Below are 14,895 nucleotides of genomic sequence, written 5' to 3'. Positions count from 1 at the left end.
CGATCCATACGTGGCGAGAAGGACTTCGCGACCTTACAAATTCGTAGGTTTGCCAGTTTCGCATGCACCGTTCTTGAGCCCAATGCCCTAATTTTGCGAAACATAACAGACCGAAAAAAATGTACAAAAATGTTATTAATTGTTTGTATGTTGTATTACGCGAATGCTTGGCCAGTGCATTTATTTTAAAGCGGATAGCATTTATTTTGAATAAGAGCCAAATTGTGCCATTAAAGCGAGTTTCAGAGACATCGCGACTTCAGCGCCACCTACCGAGCGTATGATGCTCGTGCACAACAAAAAATAAACACCGATTTTCAAAGACAAAATGTTTACCACAGTGATTATAAAAACATTTGACGTATTAAGCTAAGCCATATTTTCTTTATTCATAAAGCCGTTCGATAACTTTAGCATATTTCTTTAAAATAACACTACGCCGCGACTTCAAAGTAGGACCTGAAATAAAAAAACACAAAATTTTTAAATTAAACATTCATCAAAAATACCACCCACATCTTCAACTTACCCAACTCTCCTGTGGGGATCGAGAAGTCGTGTGGCAAAATCGCGAATTTTTGCACCTTTTGTGCGTTGGACAAGGCGCTTCGGTTCGCAATTGTTATGGCCTCCTGTATCGCAGCCACAACTTTGGGATCTGGATGCACTTCCACGGTGGCAGCATCGAAATCTTCTATGCTCGGTGGTATGCGCAAAACATCAGAGAGACGCGTGTAGTGCAAGCCCAGCGCTTGGAACCAGGCAATGGCTGCCGGTTGTAGAGTATCCAAGGGCAGCCCCGTCTGAGTGTCAATGTCAGTCTGATGGAGGAATGCAAATAAATTTGTAGGCAGTGTAGTCTTTGCGCCTAACATTACTTACCCTAATTGTCAATAGTATCGTGAGATATTTGCGATTGTCGCCCACAAGTATGGCGTTGCTGACGCACGGCAGTTCGTTCTTCACTAAGTTTTCCACGTGAACGGGTGGTATATTCTCACCGCCCGCTGTTATGACTAGTTCCTTTAACCGACCGGTTATAATTAAGCCGCCAGCTTCGCTGATACAACCAATATCGCCTGTGTGGTACCAACCGTCTGCATCTATGGCTTCCTTCGTTTTCGCTGGCTCTTTCAAATAGCCCATAAACACGTAACGCCCACGGAAGCAGATCTGTGAGCATATTGCATTTCTTAAATTGTTGCACTAACTGCGCACTTCAATCTCACCTCGCCGTTCCCATCCTGATCGGCATTGTCGATTTTCATTTCCATGCCCTCATATTGCTTCCCTGCGTCATCCACTTGTCGTGGTTCCACTGTAATAGTAGCGCCACTAGTGGTTTCAGAGAGTCCATAGGCCTCAAGCATTGGCAGATCTATGCTAATGAAGAATTTCTTTAAATCTCTGGAAACAGGTGCGCCACCAGCGCTCACCAAATCGCAACGATCCAAGCCCAAGGCGGTTTTGACTTTTTGTGTTACGAAAGAAGCCAGCCAGTATTTGAAGGAATATAGCGGCTTACTACAAATTACAATTGCAATACGTCTACCGAATATTTTCCAAAATTAATTAAAATATCTTCCACACTCACCCCTTTCCCTCATGGTTCATATAGCATTGCAACATTGTGCTTCGCGCACGGCTCATTATAAATCGCTTCAGCCATGAGGACTCTGCTTCGACTTGCTTCAGCCGCTCCTGCATTTTCTCGAAAACTCGCGGTACGGCGAAGAACCTTGTTGGACGGGCCACAGTCAAAGTTTTCAACAAACTGCCCCTCAGCGCATCACGATCTGCAAAATACACGCAACCACCATCACGAGCGCTGACAATGACGTCGAACATTTGTGCGGCTATATGGCACAGTGGCAAGAAACTGACGGTCACCTCGGCACTTTCTTTGAAGTGCTCATTCAAAGGTAAACCTGCAGCGTTTACGATGACATTGTCATGTGACAACATAACGGCCTTTGACATTCCAACGGTTCCCGACTGTAAACGTAAGGTTAGTACAGACATTCAAGAAACTTCACCCACGAAAAACTACTCACTGTAAACACTAGCAAAGCACACTCATTAGCGGCTATATTGCGTTCGCGTTCCATCAATTCTTGCTGCAGTTTCGCATCGAATTCCATAGCCATCAAGTCTTCCCAACGATAGTAACCCTCATCGCGACCGACAAACTCCTCAAACGGTCCATGCAGCTGTATGACCGCACGCAGCAGTGGTAAACTTCCGCTGACCTCGCGGACCTTTGCCATCTGTGTCGCATCATCCACCACACATACGGTCGCTTCCGCTGTTTCGAGCACATGACGTACTGCTTCCGGTGAGCTGGTCAGATATATGCCGGAAGCAATACCACCACCACGCAGAGCGCCCATTTCGGTGTAAAACCATTCCGGACAATTGAAGGCGAGTATACCAACCGAGGTACGAGGACGTAAGCCCACATGCATCAACGCCAATGCTACCTTCTCCACATTGCGTTCATACTCTGCGTAGCTAACAGTCGTCCAAGCTGGTGAGTTATTATTCATACTCTGGTTGCTGCCACTGCTATTGGAATCATTGGTAAAAACCAGTGCGGGTAGATCTGCATGGCGTTGGCAGGTTTCGTGGAAAAATTGTGGTATTGTTTGTGGGAGCGCCGACGTGATGCCCTCTTTTGTAATGCGAAGCTTCACCGGTTCGCTAAGCGAAGTCGATGTGTAGCTGGTGGCTGGTTTGAGGAGACCCGTCGATGTTAATGACTCGATAACGTCCATGATTGTTGATTATTATATTGTGTGTTGGTATGTTTGTTAACTAGGACGGATATTTGAGATAGTGGGCATATGGCTGTGGGAGTTTCGATAAAAGATGTAAATGATTTTCCCCTAAAATGTGAAAAACCCAATTTAATAATATAAAATAAATAAAAACAAAATAAGATTAATATAAAAAACAGTAAAATATATATTTTAGGGGGAAAAATTAAAAACTTAATTTGATTGCATAAAATATGCAGTAAATAAAATGCTGTTAAACAAAATAAATAAAATGAAATAAAAAAAAACATGAAAATTAAAAAAATACAATAAAAAAATTTAATGAAATGACATAAAATAAAGATAAATAAATACTGCAAAATAAAGTAAAATAATATGAAAATAATATGAAAAGAAACAAAAAAGGGTTTTCCAAAGCAGGTGTTATCTATCGCTATCGAGAGATGATTAACGATTTTTTATGACCGGAATTGGATGGTATTGATCTGGGCAACGTTTATTTTCAACAAGACGGCGCTCCGTGCCACACAAGCAACGAAACCATTGATCTTTTACGGGAAAAGTTTCCGAACCGTGTTATCTCTCGAAGAGGTGATCACGATTGGCCAGCGAGATCTTTTTTGATTTAACACCTTGCAACTTTTTTCCTGGGGCCACGTGAAAGAGAAGGTCTACGCCAACAGCCCAGGGTCGATTCAAGACCACAAATGTGGAATTCGTGAGGCTATCGAGGACATAGGGCAGCCACTTTGTAGTTCGGTTATGGAAAATTTCATAAAAAAGATATTGTCCTGTAAGCGTGGTCGTTCGTGGTGGCCGTTTGCCTGATGTTATAACGAAATAAACATCCGATCATTTACAGGGTGAACGATATGAAGTGTTACCAACTTCACTCTGCTTGTATTTGTAAAACAGCTCATGACATCGACGTCAAAATTATTCTAATGATAGTTCAATATATTGTTTATAAGCCATCAAAAGCATTTGCGTCTCAGTTTTGTTGAATTTTTTTTCTGTGAGGAATTCAAACGTAATAGTGTGATTGCGTTTTTTGCGTAATTGGCTGGAAAATCACAATCAGCCATGGTTCGTGAGCTCAGTCACCTCAAAGTGAATAAAATGTTTGTGTATCGCACTATAAACTATTACAATGATACTGGTAGCATTTCAAAACGCTATGGAGGTGGACCAAAAAAAACCGCAACAACGCCAAAAATGGTTCGGAAAGTGAAGGCTCGACTTGAACGAAATCCACGTCGAAGTGGAAGAAAAATGGTCAAAGAACTGAAAATATTGTAAGACAGCATTCGACGCATATTGAAAAATGAGCTCAAGGTCAAGGCTTACAAGTTCCACAAGCATACGATCTTTCACCCCAGCAAAAAACAGTTCGGTGCGAAAGAGCAAAGAAAGGATTTGTTGCGCTTGCACGAACATGGCGAATTTCCTAACATTGTGTTTTCTGATGAAAACAATTCCCAATTGAGCAGTTCATAAACACTCAGAACGATCGTGTTTAATTAATCGAACGCTCATACGAGAATTTGAGCCTACGTATGGCCACTCGAAGCAATTCCCCATCGCACGTAATGGTTTGGGACGCAGTGACCTCAGATGGACGCTCTCCAATCGTTTTCATCGAGCCTAGTGTCAAAGTGAATGCGACTTATTATCGGTAAAATGTTTTAGAAGCTGCTTTAGAGCCGTGGACACACAAACATTTCGGTCGTAGACCATGGACATTCCAACAGGACTCGGCACCGTGTCATAAAGCTTGTGTGAACCAAGAATGGTTACAAAATCATGTTCCACACTTCATTTCGTCCACACAATGGCTTTCGAATTCGCCAGACGCAAATCCGATGGACTATTCCATCTGGTCCATTTTGGAAAGCTAGGTGAGGACTAAAAAATATGCCAGTACGGATGCGCTGAAAAAAGCGATTATGCGAGAATGGGCCAAAATACCTCAAGATCACATTCGTGCAGCATGAAACTCATTTTTTGACCGTTTCAAGGCTATAGTCAAGGCAAAAGGTGGTCATATCGAGCTTAAGTGAATTGTAATAACGTATTAAAATTGTAATCATTTTTGAACCATTTTGTCTTTGAAATCAATAAAAACTAATTTCACACAAAAAAGTTATGGTGATTTGAATAGGTAACACTTCACATCGTTCACCCTGTATATATTGAAAAATAGCATTTTTCTTTGAATATCAAAATAACACCTCTTATTGGAAAACCTTTTATTAAATGAATGCAATAAATAAATTGAAATAAAATAATTTCAATCTTCATGAAAAGGTAGAGGGGCTCACTTAGGCCTGAATGTCCATTACGATACCATTTGCTTTGGCACAAGCCTCCCCCTCTAATTCATGTAGTGAACCCATTTGACTAGGTGGGTTTCTTAAATCAAACTGAATTTAATAAATTACAGTAAAATAAACAAAATATAATAAAATAATGTAAAGTAACCCAAACCACAGTAAATTAAAATAAAATGAAAAAAATAGCATAACTGAAAATTAGACTGAATTTAGTGAATTTCCAATAAGGTAAGAAAAGAACTAAATGACACAAAAAGTATAATAATATATCAAGTAAACAATAAAATAAATTCCAGATTAACTGAATTTAATAAATAACAATAAAAAAATAAAATGGAATAAATAAAACACAAAAAAATGATTTCTTTTTTTTTAAATAAAAAAATCTAGTAAAAAAATTAAAACAAAAGAAGTTTTATTTAATTTATATTAATAAAATAAATATATTGAATAAGTATAATAAACTTGATCACTGTAAATTAAAATAATATAAAAAATAAAAATAAGGCGAATTTTGCAAGTTAAAGTGAATTAGAAAAACTAAAATTAGTAAAAAACGTTTTCTTAACTTTGGTGTTTCGGGGAGATTCGAACCTACGTACTCCGAATGACAGTCGCGCGCTAACATATATTAATATTGTAATTATATAAAATAAATAATAACATAAAATAAATAAGAAATAATTAAATAAAAAAATTTAGTAAAAAAATTAATTAAAACAAATAAAAAAACAGTGAAATAAAATGTTGAGTAAATAAAATCAAATAATTTAAATTCAAATGGCGCAAAATTAAATCAAATAGTAAGCAAATAAAATAAATTAAACCAAAATACAGAAATAAAAAAAAATCAAATAAAAATTAAGCCAAACCAAATTATTTTAAAATAAATAGAGTCAAAATGAAAAAAAAATCGTATTTAAGAAACCTAAACTTACTGCGAATCAAATCCACGCATTCAACTTAAAAACTGCCAATTCACATCATTCATTCACACGATTCATTCCTTCACACCTCTTTTTCGCACAAATGTTTTCACTCGCCGCTGCAACTGTTAGGTCGCGCGCCCATTTATCGACTTATTTATCATGTTTACAAGCACATTACTACTTTCGCCCCACGCACACACACATATGTATGCATGTACTTATCGATGTAGATAAGTATGCATGCATGCTTGGAGGTGTATGTCTCTACTGACTTACATGAAAAAATTCATATAATAACTATGATACAATAATGTACTTGCCGGCTATGTTGTTTGTGTATACAGATTATTTGTGTGTGATTTATTTGAGATACATATAGATTTCTTGTTTTTCAGCAGGCGCACAGCAATTAGTAGCCGAACGAGATGTGCTCATTGCCTTGCTTCACAATTGTACATATTTATTATGTTATTTTGCAATGCACCGAACCAGCCAACCAACCAACCAACCGACCAGCCAAACAACCTAGTTACATACCCACATATCTACTGATATATGAACTTGGGCACATACTCATGCTCGTACTTATGTATGTACGTATGTATGTGGCTACATCAAAGTACATCCATGCGCTGTTATGAGTTTGTGCATATGTTTGCGTTCAGTGATATCTAAAAGCTGCCTGTTCTACATACGTAAATAAATACTTGTGCGCACATAAGTCGAGCGGCAGTTTCTCACGCATAGGCGCAGCAAATCGAGTGTAATTATGTCTGTATTTTGTTATAAGTAGATGTTGACACATTGGAAATGTATAGTTTTACGTATTTATGTATGTTTACTGCCTTTATGGCCGAGTTTAGAAGACGAATTTGGAAAAATTCGGGATGGCCGCCCTTGAAATACGTCAGCATATTTTTGATACTCATTTGCATTTTCTGGTTTTTTTATAATATAAAACATTTGAATTTATTTATAATTGAATATTTTTATTATATTTACTGTTTATTGATTTATTTATATCAGTGCTATAGCATAAGACTAAGGTATTTTAAAATTACTCTACTCCAACATTATTAGACGCAACTAGAAGGATGTCAAGATGAAAATTCCTTAAACTAAATTTGTATAACCTTTCATTAACAAATCAGTACAATGGGGCATGAGTTTAAAAGTCCATCAAGAACGACGCATTCATTCACGCCCCGTTTTAATATTTCAATACCACTTTTGTAAAGGGTGGTAAAGTTTCAAGGGCCGGTGTTGATTTTGAACAAAATACAATTTTTTAGGAAATTATTGTCACTTCTCTTTATTATGATACTACTGGTATGGTTCAATTACGTATGGAACAAAATATTGGCCAAATGGCGGTACACTTCCATCCGATGGTCCAAATTTTCGATGACGCTGAGGCATAGTTGAGGTTCTATGCCGTTAATATGCCGAATTATTTCATCCTTTAGCTCTTGAATTGTTGCTGGCTTATCGACGTACACTTTTCCTTCAAATAACCCCAAAGAAAGAAGTCCAACGGTGTCGTTGACGTTTAGGTGAGGTTCACATTCAACATCGGCCTTTGAAATTTAACTACCCTTTAGAATGACTTATCCTTAGCCTCACAATAGTGAATAGCCACTTCATTCGAGCGAAATTTCATTTTTCATTATTTTAGGCCTGCGAACAGCTAGTAGTCGATGGGAGCCAAATTTGGCGAATTCAGCGGATGTGGGAGCAATTCGAAGTTCAATTCATATAGGTTTGCCATTGCTTTACCATCATCTACATGTTCTTGTTTATGGCCAACAGCGAGCAAACGCGGCACACACTTTGAACAAAGCTTACTCTTAGTGAAGTTATCAAGCAATATAGAGCCAACGCCTTCATTTGATATCTTTAAGACACTCCCGACTAACTCACGCAAGTTCACTTTTCGATCATTCAAAACGATTTTGTGGATTTTTTTATGTTTTCTGGTGCTACCGCCTCATTTGGACGTTCACTGCGTTGAGCGTCATCGGGGTATCTACGTCCCCGTTTGAAATCAGCAAACCATCATTGTTATTGTTGTTTATGATGGAACGGAGTGCCCATAGCCCTTTACAAGCCATTGCTTCGCTTGAACGGTATTTTTTCTCATCAAGAAGCAGTGTAAAATTAAAACACGAAATTCTTTTTGATTCATTGATTTGAAAATAACAAAATTGCCGTCACTCATAGCACAATAACTCACGAACTAATAAGGAGAATATCATGAAGTTTTAACAGCTGTTTTTATAAGGTTAGTACTAACTGTTAAAGAGGTGAATGCAATAATGTGTTAGACTCGGGAGTTTTCAGCCTATGCATAATGACTTAATAGCAATACTAAAATACCGCTTTGATAGTATGGTAAAAAATATAGTAATCCGAGGTCAAATTTGTAAAATTTCGATAATAGATGCTCAGCTCCCTCTTTTTACTACTCGAAATTGAAATTGAAATTTGAAAAAGTCGAGCCAAGGAGATTTGGTGGCTCCTAAAACACTCAGGCTAAAAAGCCCATTGTATTTAAAACTCTGGAAAGGGGGTAGATAGTCAAGGAGGAAAGGAGAAAAGTATCAGAGAAGAGATAGGAAAGAATAAAGACAGAGATAGTTAGTCCTGTGAGAATTTTCTAGATTCTTTGCCAAATCTGTAAATATCCTCCAGTTTTAGAGAACAAATACTCGTATTACTCATTCTCACGACATCGGAACCCAAAACTCGTAGCCGTGCTCTAGCAAAGGCAGGACACTCACAGAAAAAGTGTTCAGTGATATCTGCCTCCTCCAAGCACGACAGGCGCACTGGGTCCTCAATGATTGCAATGGTGGTCATATGCTGACCCCATGGGTTGTACCCTGTAATGATACCGACCATCAACCGAACGTCTTTCCTTCTAAGTTTTGCTACTTTTTACTACTCTGTGCCACTTTCTTTCGGTTTCACTAAGCAATTTCATCCAGATTGGAATAAAACTCCTGTGCTTGCAACTAACTATTTAAACCTTGCTTTACCCATTAAAGCGCTCAAGTATGAATCAAATTGACTCAGTGTTGTAGTCGCTTTGAAATCTGTAAACAAAATTTAAATATTATATACAAATTTTGTTTTAATTAATCAGAGCACAACATCGTTTTCTCTAAGCATCTCGATCACATTAAAAATATTTTTATTTACTAGAAATTTATGTGCAAGAATGTTAGAAACAAGATTTCGCCCATCAGAGAGTGCGTGCCGTCACACTAGCCTTGTTGTGCAGTTTTGCCGACCCTTTGCTCTTCACAACTCGTGCTTTTTTATACCCAAAATGCGTAAATTTTTGAGTCTGGTGTTTGTTTCTTTTTTAATTTGAAGCTACCAAAATTATACCTTCTACTCAAATATGAACGAGACGTTATCAATAAAACGGACCGCGGATGACATATGGCAAAAATAAATTTTTTGTTTTATGGTAGGACTGTTATAAGCTTACATGGCAAATTTCAGCGTGATATGTCACATAGTTAGTTTTCTGTGCTACTGTAAACAAGTCAAACTCGAGTGCACAGGTGTAAATACGTAAAATACCAGATACAACTAAAGGAAACTTATCTTGTTACATAACCTCAGATATAGCAAAAAAAAGTGTTTTTCGGTGCTTTTTTAAAAAGATCCTCTTGACATATGTTTTAAATATAGGGATAAATTTTTAAAAGTCTGTTTTTTCCATAAAGTCTATTGTATATAACCATAACTCATTCATTAAAAAAACGCACACAGCCAATTTGTCACGCATACAAATTTCTTTAACTAATTCAATAAAAATTTGGTATTTTCTTCTTTTTAAACGGGTATTTTAGTGGCTCTTTAAACTTGAAACTCATGTGGGGATTTGTTAACGATTTTAGTTGCTGAGGAAAAAAGTCGTTGGATTTGGTCGCAAAACTGGTTTAAAAGCCGAGATTAGTATTTGCATACAAACTTTTGGTTTTTCTTCAAAAGAAATTCAAATCTTTGTAAATGAGCGGACAAATGGCAACATTAAGAGCAGCATATAGATTTTTTTTCAAAAGCCATCATTGTGAAAAATTAAGAGTGCTAAATATAATGACTGAAATGTAAATTTAAAATCATGGTTCATTTTATTAGAAAATATAAAGAAGTAGATAAAAACTCTAATACAAGTGTGAAAAAATAAATAAATTTAAATTCTAAAATCATGTCGCCCTTTAAGCCTGTCCCGCACCCAAATTGAACGACTTTTTTCCTAGTCCGCTCCTCTCTTTTTCACGCACAAATATATAGTAACAAACAGCGTGAAACTGAAATCGTCAACAAATCAACGCGTGCATGTCGAAATGAGTTTCAACCAATTGTTTCGGTTTGCTTCCCGTCTGTGGCCTGCTTAACACAGGCACAAATACCACACGAATAACCATCAACACCAACAATAATCGCCACTTTGGTGATATTGACATCATCGGCCTTAAAAACTTCGTTGTTAGTTCTACCTTCTCCAAACTGGATAAAGAAGCAAAGCGAATGTGTCTAGTAGTGAACGAGCACAAAACGAAGTACCTCCTGTCATCAAAGAAAGAGTCGGTGCACTCGCGTATCGGCACCCTCGTCACTGTTGACAGTTATGATTTCGAGGTTGTAAAATACTTCGTTTATTTAAGAACCAGCATCAACGCCGATAACAATGTCAGCCTTGAAATCCAACGTAGAATCTCTCTTGCCAACAAGTGCTACTTTGGACTAAGTATACAACTGAGCAGTAAAGTCCTCACTCGACGAACAAAACTAACACTCTACAAGGCTCTCATCATACCCGTCCTAACGTATGGCGCAGAAGCTTGTACGATGACAACATCCGATGAAGCGACGCTTGGAGTGTTTGAGAGAAAGATTCTGCGTAGATGGAAAGATGAGCTTTACGATGACATAGACACAGTGCAGCGCATGAAGATCCAACGACTTCGCGGGCTGGGTCATGTCGTCCAAATGGAAACGATATTGAGCTCTGGCTCTGAAAGTATTCGATGCGGTACCAGCTGGTGGTAGTAGAGGGAGTGGAAGGCCTCCTCTGCGTTGGCAAGATCAGGTGGAGAATAACTTGGCTTCACTTGGTGTTTTCAACTGGCGTCGATTACCACGAGAAAGAAACGACTGATGCGCTTTGTTAAGTTCGACCAAAATCGAAACACCTGCTTCAGCCAGAGCCGCCTCCTAGGCGCGTCAGGAGACACCTCTTAAACTATGCCCACGAGATCCAGGACAAAAATGACAGTAATCTACTGGACCAGACAGTATTGAGGCAGCCAATAAAAGACATTCACCGTCACCGGGAGACCGTCACCACCTTCTTAGGCTCCAGCCCTGTGAATGCCCTGTGAGCCAGACGAAGACGACCGGATGTACCCTACACTGGCGGGGACTGTTAAAACAACAACAACAATCAAGAAGAAAAAGAACACGTTAAAAAGCGAATGCATAGAAGATAACTTCGCTAGAGCGACAAATCATTTTCATGTATTTTGTTTTTATAATTTTTGTAGTTTGTTTTTCAACATTTCAGTGAGAATGGAAAGACACAAAAAAAGAAGCAGTGCACTTTGACTTTCAAATCAGCAAACCGAAAAAAAAAGCATAGAAAGTAATTGATAAAATTGATTATGAAGAAGGGCAAACATTTCAAATTTTTATTGCAAAAATTGTACTGCAATCCATTTTTGATTAGTTGTAGTTTGAAAATTAATTTACCGGTTTTATAGCACATTCTGGCTTATAGACACGCCTACTAAATGGCAAAAACTCTGTGCCTATCGAAAAATTTTATGCACAGTTATATGCATACACACATACATACATACATATTTCGGGGTTTTATTTTATAAGATGTGGAAATTGGAAAATTAGTGTCGTGAAGTCAATTAATGTATGCATACAATTCCGAGTGTATAATTTTCGGATACGAAATTAGCTATGAGTCATCGGGAAGTCACACCACACGGTAGCTTATCGAGCATTGAGAAGTGCCACGAATTACTGATTAAATTCCATGGCGCATTTTCCACTCACTTCTTCAAAAATTCTGTTAAAAAGTCCACAACTGTCAGAAAACTGTTTTTGAACTGAGATACAAGGTGGCGCAAAATTAATCAGTCTATCTGAAGTTTTTTAATTTTTGCAAATGGCGTCGTACGTCAATCATATTTGACTTTTGTGAACTAGACATCTGCAGTATACAAAGGGACAAGCAGTGGAGCGCATAGAAGTCAACATAAAGATTGCCATCACTCAAAATCATTTTTTTTTTTTAGTACAAAAAAGTTATTCAAAAACTAAGTTGTATGATTAATTTTGCGCCACCTTGTATAACCTTTAAATCGCTGTAGAATGTTACTCGGTGAAATGTATACATCGCGGGATATGCCTCACAAAATACGTCTACTTAAAAACATTCACAACTTTTTACTTCGCCTAATAATTAGTGGTTAAATTTTAAGGGCCGATATTGAATATGAACCACACCTAAGCGTCAAGTTTTTTTCTACATTTCATTTGATATTTTTCAATTTCAGACTAATTGAATTTGAACCATGGAAAAATACACAATCGAGTAACGCGTTAAAGTTATTCAAGCATTTGGGCGAATGATAATCCAGGAGTAATTTCCGAAAAACCAATGCACCCACAAAGAGTGACTGTTTGGTCCGGTTTATGGGCCGGCGGCATCGTTGGGCCGTATTTTTTCCAAAATGAGGCCAGTCAGGCAGTTAGTGTGAATAGTTTTCGCTATCTTGAGATGATAACGAACTTTTTATGGCCCGAATTGGAAGATATGGATGTGGACGATATGTTTTAACAGGACAGTGCCACTTGTCACACAGCCAACAATGGCTCTTTTCCGCGAAAAATTTGATGGCCGAATAGTCTCACGTCGAGACGATGTCAATTGGCTGCCAATATCATGTGACTTGACACCGTTCGACTTCTTTCTTTGGGCTTATTTGAAAGAAAAGATGTACGTCGATAAGCCGGCAATAATTCAAGAGTTAAAGGATGAGATAATTCAGCACATTAACGGCATAGAACCTTAATTATGCCTCAGCGTCATCGAAAATTTGGACCATCGGATGGAGGTGTGCCGCCGAGGCCATGGCGGCCATTTGGCCAATATTTTATTTTATGCGTAATTGAGCTATACCAGTATTATCATAATAAAGAGAAATGATAACAATTTCTTAGAAAAAATGTATTTTATTCAAAATCAACACCGGCCCTAAAAACTTAACCACCCTTTATTTTCCACCTTACAGGACATCACTTTCACAGGCAAGCCACACTAACACCGGCCCAACTGAGACCAACAACATGCACGCAATTGAAAATCATTTATGTATGTATATTTCCACACTCGCTGCCCATCCATTGTACTTTCAAGCTCAACACTAAATTTTCAATTCTTTCTAGTTTCCTCTTACACTCCGTTTAATTATTGTCCTTCAACGCAAACGCAATTTCTCTCACTTAATTTCAGTTGCAGCCAAATTTCAAATTGATAACGTCTTTAGTCAACAACACGCGTACAGCTACTAAAATATAAATAGAACAAATTTAAAATCTAAACTAAATCGCGCCACAACACATTTTGTGTGTATTTTCTTTGGAGTGAAGTTCAATCAAAGGTTAAAATTCACATTTCTCAGCTGAATGTAGAAACTATTCACAAAAAAAGAAACAAAAAAAAAACACATTAACTTGCACTAAATTTCGTTTTTTGTGCGCCTCTGTTAATAGAAATATCAATTACATTTGTTTTTCATATAATTATAACAGCAGTTTACTTTTGGACCCATCAAATGTGTCCACAAATGTTTATAGAAAAAGTTGAAAGTGTACAATGTGCAAAGAAAATAATGATTTTATGCAATTTGTATTCACTTTTATCAATATTTCATTCATTACTTTGGAAAATGGATTCTTGTGAGTGACCTACCTACTGCGAAGAGAATTGCGATCATTTTAGAGTGGTGATGGGGAAGTTCAAGATTTTCAATCATTTGTTTTTGTCGCATTATCACTCGCCCAGCTGCTAAAATTCGTGAAAAAGAAAAAGGTTCGAAACCATTGAATCATCGCCGAGGGAAGCCATAGGAATCAAAATTTAGATTTCTCTTGTCTGTCTATACTTTTTGTTTTAAAATGGAGGCATTGTTTGAAGTAAATATTAATCACTCTACGTATTCCTGAAAATATCCAGCTCATTTGCATCCACACACTGTTGCTGCTTGCTCAATATAAAAAAAAAACAAAAATTCAAATAAAATTCTGAAGAACGAACATTCTTTTCTTAATTTGCGTATATAGGTATATACACACAGCTACATACATGTATACATACGATTTGGCATAAAATGTGATACAGCGCCATATTCCAAATGATAGACACATATAAAAAATAAGTCGTTTAAAAAATATCAATAGATATCACATTTATGGAATTTTTTTATATAATAAGTTATAGGGTTCAGAAATTTTAAAAAATATTATATAATTTTAAGTTGTATTCAACTATACCTGCTACCTACAGTACACGGACATACATATGTACCTAATTTGTCCGTTATATTTTCAGTGAAACACCACCAAATGCACCTAAGAAAACAAAAAGACACTTGAAGCCCTCCTACTCCTACTCTTTACAAAACACCTGGCCCCAGCCCCACATCAGCACGGTTTCCGACGAGTGCATAGCACCACCACTGCACTCATCGCCATAAACGCCCAGATAAACCGCGGGCTTAACCAAAACCGCCCCTGCGAGAGGACTGTCCTAGTAGTGTTGGA

At 37.5% G+C, this 14,895-nt stretch overlaps 1 protein-coding gene across 2 annotated transcripts; it reads right to left on the bottom strand.

Moving 5' to 3' along the window:
- Positions 1-362: 362 nt before the first annotated feature.
- On the bottom strand, positions 363-13,629 carry LOC129248496 (long-chain-fatty-acid--CoA ligase heimdall-like). 2 transcript variants are annotated; one of them, XM_054888058.1, is made up of 7 exons: positions 13,576-13,629; positions 2,055-2,885; positions 1,595-1,995; positions 1,230-1,524; positions 883-1,173; positions 530-821; positions 363-459 (listed from the first exon to the last, which is right to left on the bottom strand). In XM_054888058.1, the coding sequence occupies exons 2-7, from the start codon at positions 2,772-2,774 to the stop codon at positions 386-388; spliced, it is 2,073 nt and encodes a 690-aa protein (XP_054744033.1). In that variant the 5' UTR covers positions 2,775-2,885; positions 13,576-13,629; the 3' UTR covers positions 363-385. The 2 variants fall into 2 exon arrangements, with proteins under 2 accessions (XP_054744033.1, XP_054744032.1); XM_054888057.1 differs by having other exon boundaries at positions 13,530-13,625.
- Between the last annotated feature and the right edge of the window lie 1,266 nt (positions 13,630-14,895).

This window comes from Anastrepha obliqua, chromosome 5, assembly GCF_027943255.1.
Source record: "Anastrepha obliqua isolate idAnaObli1 chromosome 5, idAnaObli1_1.0, whole genome shotgun sequence".
NCBI lineage: Eukaryota > Metazoa > Arthropoda > Insecta > Diptera > Tephritidae > Anastrepha > Anastrepha obliqua.
The sequence above is the reverse complement of the archived record's forward strand: the minus strand, read 5'-3'. Positions and strand labels throughout refer to the sequence as shown.

Excerpts from the sequence above, each read along its gene's own strand:
- LOC129248496 (XM_054888058.1), bottom strand. The coding sequence starts at position 2,774 with ATGGACGTTATCGAGTCATTAACATCGACGGGTCTCCTCAAACCAGCC. Across the intron at positions 822-882 it reads CGATACTATTGACAATTAGG|ACTGACATTGACACTCAGAC; the intron begins GTAAGTAATGTT and ends TTCCTCCATCAG. Across the intron at positions 460-529 it reads GATCCCCACAGGAGAGTTGG|GTCCTACTTTGAAGTCGCGG; the intron begins GTAAGTTGAAGA and ends TTTTTATTTCAG.